This window comes from Osmerus eperlanus, chromosome 20, assembly GCF_963692335.1.
Source record: "Osmerus eperlanus chromosome 20, fOsmEpe2.1, whole genome shotgun sequence".
Taxonomy (NCBI): domain Eukaryota; kingdom Metazoa; phylum Chordata; class Actinopteri; order Osmeriformes; family Osmeridae; genus Osmerus; species Osmerus eperlanus.
The window spans coordinates 6,789,532-6,801,413 of NC_085037.1; the positions used below are offsets into that span (position 1 = coordinate 6,789,532).

Sequence of the window (11,882 nt, forward strand, 5' to 3'; positions counted from 1 at the left end):
TAAATTAATATATTGATTAAATGAAATGCAAAGATAAGTTGCAGCTGAGCAAAAAAAAAAAAAAAACACAGATAAGAGGTTTTGTTAAAGCGGAGAAACACTCAAAATCCTAATTCTAAATTGGGAGAAATGTAGTGGGTTCAAGGCTATCGTTGTCATTTCTGTTCAGATGCCATTGGATGGATGTGGTCTTGAGTTCAGGTAGCCTGAGTGCCCTGCAGGAGCACCACGTATACCTTGTGTGGAGACAATTTTAGAAAATGAAATCCGAGCTACTACCTGTTTGCTTACCTTTAGCTTGGTCAGTAAACCTGAAATTATGTCATCGTTCTGGATGACAAGCGTCCAGAACGACTGAGTCCAGATTATAAAGAAAGGAATTTCCAGGGGGCGTTTATACCCTTAGAATCCGACATAAGGACTATAACAAATACTGAACATTTAACGTTTGCCAAAATCATTTAATCACGATAAAAATGCAATACAAAATAAACCTAACATTAAAAAACAGTGCTCAATAAAAAGTTGATGATCTTCACAAACGTAAATGTTGAACATCATAATCATATTCAGAGGCAGGATATTGCGCACAACGGATATGTGTGCCAATCATGAAATGTGGAGAAAGGGATGATTTAGTGTACTCAGCCATAGATCTAATATTGGACTCAACACACACCCTCGTGGTGGGCCTCGCACTGTAAGCATGGAAACCACGGTCTATGTCGCCTCCTGTTGTATAGATGCAGTAACTATCAGCAGCGCGGGGAACACAGTGCGTATGAACAGGTGGGCAGTCCCAGCTCAACCTCCTCTTCATTCCAACTGCTCTCTCTTCTCGCCATGGGAGCTGCTCTGCCCTGACGGATGCGCTGCACACAACCGACGGTGGAGCGTGTCTAGGGCCAAGGTGGGTAGGACAGTTTCTCCTCAGCAGTGATTCGATGGAGAAAGAACTGCTGAACTTCATCTCGTGTTTCTTTTGAGCGTGGTGGGCTGCAGGGGTCGGCGAGTCCGTAACGCAGAGTTCGACTGGTCTGTTCTCAATTTTCACTGTGGAAGACAACACGGGGGATTGTTCAAGTATGCCTTTGAAGTGGCGTCGTACCATCTTCTCCGTAATTCGACTTTCGTCGACTTTCCAGTAGTTTTTCTTGGCAAGTGGCATGTCTGTGCGCATTGGAACCTGAAATACATTTCACAAACATTAACAATTTTGCTCATAATCGTGAGGAGGAGCAGATACGAGGGTAGATAGATGGTCTACTTCAATATAAGGTAAACGCCTCAACATACCTTAATAAAACAGCTGTTGGTTGATAAGCAGACTCGGATGTTGTTCTCAAGTCCCTTTCTGTCTCCCGATACAATTAATTTAATCTTCTGCATCATCTGGAGAAAACAAACATTAGGCTGAATTGTAGACTGCTTAAAAAACTTACAAAGATTTACCGATAAGTCATGTAGGCTTCTTTAGTATAGTAGGGTCTAAATATTTACCTCAGTAAATGTGAGCATCCTGTCAGGAGAGTCTTGGAGGACTTGTGTGATCAGGGCCAGATAGGTCGTTCCCTTCTGGTATCTTCTTCGATGAACTGCGCCGCTCGGGGGAACTTGGTGAGTTTGATAAGTTCCAAAGTTCTCAGCCATGTTAAATCTCGGTTGTTGCAGAGTTAAGTATAGTCACCTTGAGCACTGATGTATCAACCTTCCTCCGTGGATCTGTAATAATGTAGTCTCAGACCTCTATAAATGTACTGCAGGAACAATATAGGCTAGCAGTAAGTGTGCATTCCAAGTTAACGATTTCCTTTCATACCTGGACAAGGTGGTAAACGTCTGGGGTGGGGCTCTGAAAACATGTCAAGTTGCAGCTAGGCCCCTTTGCATGCTCTGTTCTGAGTGACCAGTCCCCCCCCCCTACGGATTTCTATGAACCTGAACCATTTGTAAATTAAACTCAGTCTTAATCGAGGGGCATGGATTTTAACTAATCTATTCTTTTGTCCAAGAGGCCCCTCACATACCAAACGTTTTCACCCCATTTATCATTGTTGTTTTAGGAAAATATGCGTCACTAAAGAAGTTAAAGCTATCCGTTATCACCAAGGGATGCAGTTATTTTAAGGCCCGTTTAAAGCACCCAATAGACTACAACAGCTGGTCTACCAACACGTTCAAATGTTAAATGAGCTTAGGCTATATCAACCCTGGTCCTCAAGTACCCCCTGTCCTGCATGTTTTAGATGTTTCCCTCTTCCAACACACCTGATTCAAATGAATGGGTCGTTATCCGGCTCAGGAGAAGCCTGTTAACGACCATTCATTTGAATCAGGTGTGTTGGACTGGGCTACAAGGTACAAACATAGCATAGGCCTTCGGGCGTGACTTAATATTTTCTTAATTGTTTGCATGGTATGAGTAGGCCTAAACACGTAGCCTAAATTTTAAACCGGTCAAGCCTCGTTTAGTGATTTCCAGTTATTCTTAGATAACATCCTATTCAAGACAATATATTTTCCCCATTCTTATATTTGGCAGTTTTGAGAAAATGTATCATCGAATGTCGTCGACTATGTAGCCTAGTCCGATAGAAGTGTAGGCTACTCGTAGTTTGGGTGTGCAGGACACGGTCATGGTTCTGAGTTAACAGTTCTACACATTTATCAGGCTGGATGTAAATTATGCAGTTGACCTCTCCTGATTACCAGGACAATAGAAGGGACTAATGAGGCGAAAATCTCTGGAATGTGGGAGGCCCAGGAAAGTAGCTCAACCAAAAAAAAACATAGGCCTAACAAGTTTTTTTAAAGATGAGCAGAAGCCCACATTCCAATGATCATCACCTAATTTCTTCTCTCCAATTAGGTTAATTGATGTGCACACCTGGACAAAGGGAACACTTAACATTGCCCTGCCTCGCATTTAGTTGTGAATATTTGAACATTAACATTTCTTTTTGTATGTCAGACAAAACAGTGAATCAAGTTTTAAAAAAAAACCTTGTATGCTTGCTGCCCATTTCAAATGAAGGAAGTTTTACCATTACACTTTTAAAAACATTGCTACACACCTCCATGCACATTCAGACCATTAACAGACACACAAGGAAGTTCAAATAAAATGTCACTTTATTGGTCAGCTGTGTCATAACCATGTGTCTAAAATAAGCACAGCAGACAACAACCGTTTTATTCACCTAGCTACCACTGATAGCACATAAAACATGTTTTTATTGGACCAGTATACAACTGTTTAGACGGCCAATGATAGCATACAAAATAGTTTTGTTAACCTACCATGAAAGTATAAAAACACTATTTCTACGCTCCTTCCCACACCCAACTTTCTAGGACAGTAGTGACACTGATATTAGTTATGCTTTAACAAGCATGTATGCATAATTCTCCATTTTCTGATATTGTAAAAACATGTTAAGAGTAAGATTCAACTGAGTATTAGTGTTCTACACGTGACAAAACAAAGGGAACGTTTGGTATACCACTATAACTTAACGCTACATAACATACTTTAAAATAAAAATGTATAAAATGATTCAGAGAAATGAATGATTGTGAGAGCCAAGGCAAGCTGAATCAGTACCTTAACAGAGACTGAGTAAAAAACAATAACAATAAAGTAGAAAAAGAACCACTATAAAGAAAATAGGCAAGGCTAATAATACATTTGTGATTCCATCTATAGATCCACCTCCTGTGCAGTCTTTAGTCTAAGCATTCAGCTTCATAACCCTCCTAGTGTTCTCTCCCTCATCATCCTCATCCCCACAACTTCCGCTTACTTTTCCACGGTAACCAAATTTGTGTGTATTCATCATGTGTCAGGCACTTTCCAAGATCAATGCTCTCTCTCTCTCCAACCTTCAGCAACTCCACTGGCCAATCACAACACAGCTGCAGATGATAGAGGCCAATCATGACGCAGCTTGATCCCAACTACAGCTGCAGGGGGGTGGGGGGGAAAGACTGTTAGGGGGACATAAAACACCATCTCACCCCTTCCTCTACACAAACCACCTGGAAATGCCCCTCAACATCAAGACAGACTGTGCTCACCTATTTTACAGGTCAGTGTCAAACCAGGCCAGCTGGCTGCTGTCCATCAGGTCCTGGGAATGGCCCAGGTCAGGCAAGGCATCGCCATGGTGACCCAGGTCGGGCAGGGCATCGCCATGGTAATCGCCACCCTCCATCATGGGGTCCAGCAGGGAGTCCTGTCCATAGGCAGCAGGGTAGGCACGGTAGGCTCCATCTGCATGGGGAATGGGGTTAGAAAACATGACCTCATACATTCAGGAGGAGGGCCAGAATGAAGGAGAGCCGGCGGAAGAGATTCAGGTCAACAGAAGTGAACGAGGCAGGAGGGAGAGGTTTGACTCACCATCCTGTCTGTAGCCCAGAGGGTCACCCTGTGTCCCCAGGTCCAGACCCAGGTCCCCTGTCTTGAGACACACACGTCCATTAACACACAACCTACAATCTGCAGTGTACATACCCCCAATGTGCCGAGTGTGCGTGTGCACGGCCGTACCTCGTTCCACGCCATGGGCTCCGTCCTGAACAGAGAGCTGGTGAGCTCCACAGACAGGCGTTTCTTGTAGTCCTGCGGTTTGTCCTCAGACATGCGGAACAGCACGGCGGCGGCGTACGTGGCCACCCCCTCGTTGCGCGAGTGCAGCAGCTCCGTGAGCGGGGCCGTGGCACCTTCTGCCTCGATGGCCTCTGCCGCCTCCTTATCCTGGGCCAGCTCACAGAGCACGCCGGCTGCCACACGCTGAATGTTCTCTACTGGGGAGTAGAGCAGCTGGGTGGGCCGTGGGGGCGAGAGACCAGAGTTAAAACAAGGCCTCCCCTATAGAAGATTTATTATTGTTGCTTGCTTTTTCCACAGGTACACCCTTGCACTTTTGAGGTTCATGTTGTTTAGTTGTAACTTGTTTAACTACATGCTGTTATGGTTCTTCCCTTTGGGACTCAGGGTTTCCACAATGTATGCTTCATGTTTGGCTACTCGCAATGTTTGGGGCTATCTCGTTATGATCAGTGACCTATGCACTTTTGTAAAGCACTCTCTTGGAAGTCGCTTTGGATAAAAGCGTCCGCTAAATGCATAAATGTAAATGTAAGATCAATCAAAAGGTATTCATCAAAAGTACTGTAATTAAAGGTCAGGGTGGTTCGAGGTTTACCTGTACAAACAGTGGAATGGTGTTGAGTCCTCTAATGACAATGCGGTTGTGGACGTCCCTGGCCAGGATATGCAGAGCTCCGGTGCATCCCTCCACTATCTCCTCCATGCGCACACCCTCCTGTGTGTGTGTGTGTATATGTGTGTGTGTAAAGAAAAAGTCAGTCTAAAGCACATTGAAGAAGAAAAGGGACAATCTAACAGAGGGAGTTACAAGTGGAGTTTCTCTCATCTTAAACTAGCACGTGAGTTTTTGTCTCCGTACCACAAACTGCTGCTGGTTTCCTCCCATGCTGGTGCGTCTCTGTGTGTCCTGGTGGGCTCTTACCAGCAGCTGAACCAATCGGGGGATGGCTCCGTGTTCCCGCAAAGCACTGTGATTGGCCGGGCACAGCGCCAGGTTACGGATCAGACCCACGGTGGCCTAGCGGTGCGGGAGGAAGGACATTTAAGAGGACTGTGGGTGACGGATACTGCCAAGAATGAGTGTGTTTGTGTGTGTGTGTACCTTGATTAGTGGCCAGTGGGAGGGCGGGTGCAGCAGCTTGACCACCACAGGCAGGCCGTAGTGCAGCCGCACGGCATTCTGGGCCATCTCTGCATCCTGGTGGCGGGAGGTCAGGTGTCTGAGGGCACAAACGGCCGGCTCTGTGATGTCTTCTCTATCCCCGGCTCTCAGCACAGTACGCACCAGGGCCTCGATACCACCCACCTGACAACCAAATACATTTGACATTTTAGTCATTTAGCAGACACTCTTATCCAGAGCGACTTACAGTAAGTACAGGGACATTCCCCCAAGGCAATTAGGGTGAAGTGCCTTTCCCAAGGACACAACGTCATTTGCACGGCCGGGAATCGAACTGGCAACCTTCAAGATTACTAGCCAGATTCCCTAACCGCTCAGCCACCTGACTCCCAAATACAAATCACATAACAGTTCTACTTAACCAGTCAACAGCAAACAGTCTCCTGTACTGGTGCTACTACAAGGGGTTAGGATGCCAAGGAACTACTGAACTACTTCCAGCACATTAATATTGAGCAGTGAGTGTGCGCACGCTCACCTGGCAGACCATGAGCTTGTTGCTGTAGTTGTTGCAGGTCAGGTTGGAGAGGATGCCGGCAGCACAGGTAACCACGTTAATGTCATCACTGCCCAGGAGCTGGACCAGAGTCCCAAGCAGGCCCTCCATCCCCTCCTGGGATAAGTAGATAGCAAAGAGAAGACAGACAGCGTAGTTATGGAAACGTGAGTAACTATACTCCTTTTGTATTTGTGTCTGTGGGAATACATGTGCACTGTGTTGAGTGTGCGTGGGTACGTGAGCGTGTGTGCAGACCTGTTTGGTGGCAGCGTCAGAGAGGTTGCGGAGCGTCCAGAGGCAGTTCTGGACCAGCCTCTGACTTGGGTCTGTCAGATGGAGCCCCATAGCCTGCATGCCTCCTGGACACAAACAACACCGTCATTTACAGTCACAACCATGACTAATAAAACATCAGTCAACAAAGTGTGCGCATGCATGTGTGTATATGTGTACACCCACCGGCCTCCACAATAGCAGGCTTGTTGCTGGAGCAGACAGAGAGGACCTTGAGCACTCTGCTGGTGGTCCACAGCAGCTTCTCATAAGTGAAGGTCCTCATGATGTTGACCAGAGCTTGAGGACCCCCACTGGCCAGGATGATCAACTGCAACACACACACAGGCATATGATGTGCTGTGATAGGTGAAGGACTTTATGCCAGTGAGTTCAGGAGTTTAAGTGTGCACACTTGTCACACAGTGCTCTGCAAGTAGCCCATGTGTGTCCCACCTTGCTCTCCTGGTTGCCATAAGCCAGAATCTGCAGGCAGTCGGTGGTGATGGCCAGAAACTTGACGTTGGTGTTGGCGAGCAGGGCCACCAGCTTCTGCAGGCCTCCGGCCAGACGCACCGCCATCTTGGCCCCCTCCTGGTGCAGCAGCAGGTTGTGGAGGGTGGTGATGGCGTAGAACAGCACAGAGTCCACAGGGGAGCTGGACACACAAACCAAAATGAGAGGTTTCTTAAGCACCAATCCGAGACGGAGGCACTAGAAACATTTTACAACTAAAACGTGTAAATATATACACCTCGGTACAGCCCAATGTATGTGATGTTACACCTAATCCTCATAGATCCTCCCCTTACCCCACTACCATCATTACATTTACATTTACATTTAGTCATTTAGCAGACGCTCTTATCCAGAGCGACTTACAGTAAGTACAGGGACATTCCCCCGAGGCAAGTAGGGTGAAGTGCCTTGCCCAAGGACACAACATCAGTTGGCATGACCGGGAAGCGAACTGGCAACCTTCGGATTACTAGCCCGATTCCCTCACCGCTCAGCCACCTGACTCCCATCATCCCTCCTCCCTGGCCCTCCAGACCTTCCCTCTTCTCACACACCAGTCCTCCCCCGCTCTCTCCCACCCTCTTCTCTCACCCCAGCATCTTGACGAGGGCAGGGATGCCCCCGGACTTGAAGATGGCGAGCAGGCCCTCGCGGTGGTGGGACAGGTTGTGCAGCGTCCCGGCGGAGCAGCGGGCAGTCTCCACGTCGTTGGTGTTCTGCATGGCGCGCACCACGGCTGACACCATCTGAGGAGAGCGCATCAGCGCGTGGCGCGACGCCTCCTTCTTTGACAGCTGGTGCACCATGACGGCAGCCTTGTTCACCACTACCTGCGGGGGGGGGGGGGTGGTTACAGGGTGTCAGTCGGCTAGTGACCTTCTATGGTTAGGGTTTGAAGGCTGGAAGGAATGTAAAACAAGGTGGAGAGAGCGCAGCGTCTACCCTTCATAAGCCCCCTTTATATAGCTCTGAATGCATCACTGTTTCTGTTGTGTGTGGGGGAGTACCTGGTCCTCGTCGTTCAGCAGTTTGGTCAGCTCAGGGATGGCCCGTGTGGCCAGCTCGGCGTCGTCCTGGTAGTTGATCAGGTTGACCACGGCGTGCTTCAGCATCTGAGACGGCTCGGCCAGCCGCTGCACGGCACTGGGGTGGGCAGCGTCACACTGGGTGGGCAGCATCTGCAGCCCCTCCTCCAGGGTCTCGGGAAACATGGCAGCCCGCACACGCTGGGCCCTAGTCATAGCATATCCCTCCGTGTCTGAGACAGGTGAGGGATGACAGTTAACAGCAATTCAACAATGGGGTTTATTTCTACACCTTATCTGATGTTTTAAAGTGGTTGTGTGTGTTTATTTATACACTAAAGATCCCCCACCACACACTATCTGCTTTCATCAGTGTTTTTTTCCCTAGTGTACCTACCTGTGGGCTCAGGTGTGAAAGGCTGGTTGAACTCCCAGTCATACAGCCCTGGGTCTTCTTCGGCATCGGGGTTAGCCTTCCCGCTCAGAGAGGGGGCAGAGGTGGTGACCCCAGATTGGATGCCAGAATCCAGGTAGGACTGCTGCTGCCACTGGCCCACAGCTGCCTTGCTGTCACCCATAGCCATATCCAACTCCATTAAATCAGCTGGAATTTACCAAGGGAGAGGGTGACATGCAAAAAGAGGGCATATGGTATAGTAAAATATGTAACAAACTATTTACTTAACTCTACTAAAAAGATTACGAGTTAACCCATGCACGTATATTTTTAGGGTACTTGCCCATCGTTCTGTATCGCCCTTAGCCTGCACAGCTTCCAAATCTGCTGGGTAAAATACAATTTTAGGCTACAGAAGCACTGATGTAAAATATCGAGCAACTATCTGACAGCTAGCAAGTTATAGCCTTCCACGTTAACACCTCCTGTAATGTCGGCCAAAACATACTACAACAAATGAAAGAAACGCAATGTTGAGTAGGCCTAGTCACCGTCGAAGGGTTGGGCTAGATTACGTTTATATACATCTAGCAAGGTAAAGAAGTTATGGACAGCTAGTTCGCTACTACTGAACAAAATGGATTGAAAAATAAACCGTGGTGCTTTCACAATAACAGTGCAGAGGGTATTCCCAGGCCAGCCTGAACACAATTCGCAATTCGGCTGCACCGAACATCAAAGGCATATTTCACCCCCTCCCCCACCGCACCACAACGCCAAGTTACGACCTCTCAGCTTCAGTAAACTCCCAACGCCCCGCACCATGGCTATAGCAGAACTCTGAAAATGAAAAGTTAAAACGTCAGCTAGCGGGACTACGACAGACTAGATATAAGGGAGCCAACATTAACAACGGACTAGACGAAAAAATCTCCTGGTTCGCTTTTATTAGTGGCAAGGATAATTTTGACAGTACATTCTTCACTTTCTCATTGAACCAAACAGTTAAGCCGGCTAGATAGCTTGTGGTGCAGCTAGCGTAGCTAACATAAACAACCCACAACCCATACAGTAATCATGTTTAACATTAGCAGCTGGTTCACGAAACTATAATGACCATTTACAGCAGGATCGGCGATAAAGGGGATGTAATAAATGGAACAACTAGATGCATATGGCAACTACTACTGTAAGCACGAGTGACTAAAATTCGTTTTGAAAGGCAGCACTGCAGGGAAAATCTAGCAAGTTGCTAGCTCTAACGAGAAGCGACTCGCTAGAGTCCGTTATGCAGCAGATAAGCAAGCCGAGACCCACCGCACCGGGTAGCCAGCTTTCCCACATTCGAGATGTCTTTGCTCCCGGCTCGACAGCTAGCAAACGTTAACTAAATAAGCAACATTACACAACAATAAACGGAAGCTTTTCAATCTGACACAATCACCTGGGTCCAAGGTGCACCCTCGTTTTTTCCTCACAGGCTTCCTTCGATGGATTGGCTATAAATTCGTGGCAAACCACCCCAACACAGCCTTTACTGCAGATCTCAACAGTGGAGGTATCTAGTCCCCACCCCTCGCTTCTCGCCTCTAGATGGATCTTGGTGGTATTGCATTTCCGTTTTGGAATCTGGCTCGTTCCGGTGTTGTATCACCCGATGCATGACTCTCTGGATTGGCACCCCCTCGCGGGAGCGCGCGCGAATCAAAGAGTGAAGGATTTCGTCTTGATATCGCAACCAAACGAAGGGGTGACAGAAGTCTCACATTATAGTTTCTTTGTTATGGAATTCAAGAGAAGAATGTCGGTTATCTGTGTAAATATCAGATGCTATTTTCAACACAAAATCCTTAAAATTCGTCATTCAAACCGTATAGTAACGAACGCGAACCAGCATTCTTGCTCCACGACATCGCATTCTGAGGAAATATACCCCAGTATGATTACCAAAGGAAATGTATTTTGTGTAGCAGGTTCAAAGTATTTCACATGGCTCTTCATACTAATGTATAGGTTCAAAGGCATGCGATTTTAATGCAGTTAGCCTGCGCGTAGGGTGGGTTACTCAGACAGGTCGAAAACAACAGCATTCTGATCCAGAATAGGCTATCAGCTGTCCTGAAAAGATTGGAAGAAGTTACAGAGTTGTACATAGAGAGACTTTGGCCTTTGTGGTTTCAATCATGAAGCTGAACAATTTTCTTCCACTACACATGATACAGTATAATGCTGTGGCCACCAGGAACACCTGGCCTACAGCCTACACTACAGATCAACACACACTAACTTGGAACCACAAACCTAAACCATGAATACTTCAGTGTGCTGTAAATGCTTGGTAGTGTGCAGACAAATGCTTAGTTGTGTGTACTCTATGAATGGTATGTGTGTGTCATTTGAAAATATGGCTGTGTGTACCAAATGAAAACACAAGTTCCATTTTGTGAACAGTTAAGAGATTTGATGGCAAAGAGTCATCTTGCAAAGGGAGTGTCTAGTGTTTAGCATTTTGTGTGTGAGGTTTTCAGTTTTGTGTGTGCAGTTTTGAGAAAGCTGTTATTGTTTTGAGAAACGTGTTAACAATTGTGAAAAACCGTAACTACTGGTTGGCCTCGATGGCAACACTTCAGGACATGTTTCTCTAAAAAACAGTTCCAGTGTTGAAGCAATCAACCAAAAGAGGGTGTGGTATTTGGTATACAACACCCCCAATCCATGTCATGGTTCCATGGAAAGGGAAAGTTCTCGTGTGAACTTTCCCTTTTCTTTGGTATCAATGTGTCTTTAGGATGGGTTCCATTACAGTTTTTTTCAAATGCTTACACACAAATTCCTTACTTTTCACACAATTTCTGAAACCTGACACTCAAACACCAGAACCACACCTCAAATCTGCAAAACCATACGCACATTTTTGGCTTTTGACTTCAATTTCATAAAACACTTTTTGCAAAACACAACACACAATTCTCCACGTAACACACACAATTCTAACAGGAAGCATCTGGATTTCATTTTTCAAACACAACCAATAAAAATGCCACGCTAATTCATCAGTGCCTCACACTAACTCCTCACATGTGCAAACACTCATTGCTTTACTCAACACCAACCAATCATGGCTTTAGAATAGGCCTATAAATAGCCTAATTTGAGTTGATTTACAATGGTGGGTATAATTTGAACCTTTACTGTGAAAAGATAACAGGTATGTAACAATATACTGTAATGTTCTAATGTACACATAATAGCTGTTTCAGCACAACACACGGTATACTATACACAAACATATATTTTAGCACCCATGCATCCATTGACTGCAGTGCACTGTATGATTGGTCACAGTCTGGTGGATTACTGTATCATACCGT

The 11,882-nt window shown here is 46.3% G+C and overlaps 2 protein-coding genes across 2 annotated transcripts; both read right to left on the reverse strand.

Moving 5' to 3' along the window:
* Positions 1–440: 440 nt before the first annotated feature.
* si:rp71-45k5.2 (uncharacterized protein LOC560783 homolog) lies at positions 441–2,226 on the reverse strand. Its single transcript, XM_062487113.1, has 3 exons — positions 1,501–2,226; positions 1,297–1,392; positions 441–1,186 (listed from the first exon to the last, which is right to left on the reverse strand). The coding sequence occupies exons 1-3, from the start codon at positions 1,648–1,650 to the stop codon at positions 536–538; spliced, it is 897 nt and encodes a 298-aa protein (XP_062343097.1). The 5' UTR covers positions 1,651–2,226; the 3' UTR covers positions 441–535.
* Positions 2,227–3,114: 888 nt separating this feature from the next.
* Positions 3,115–10,109, reverse strand: LOC134040731 (catenin beta-1-like). Its single transcript, XM_062486780.1, has 16 exons — positions 9,956–10,109; positions 8,855–8,895; positions 8,512–8,718; positions 8,097–8,347; positions 7,681–7,919; positions 7,027–7,228; positions 6,757–6,901; positions 6,553–6,656; positions 6,277–6,411; positions 5,718–5,921; positions 5,475–5,633; positions 5,211–5,330; positions 4,553–4,825; positions 4,403–4,463; positions 4,078–4,273; positions 3,115–3,963 (listed from the first exon to the last, which is right to left on the reverse strand). Exons 2-15 carry the CDS (start codon positions 8,856–8,858, stop codon positions 4,083–4,085), a joined length of 2,295 nt encoding a protein of 764 aa, XP_062342764.1. The 5' UTR covers positions 8,859–8,895; positions 9,956–10,109; the 3' UTR covers positions 3,115–3,963; positions 4,078–4,082.
* Between the last annotated feature and the right edge of the window lie 1,773 nt (positions 10,110–11,882).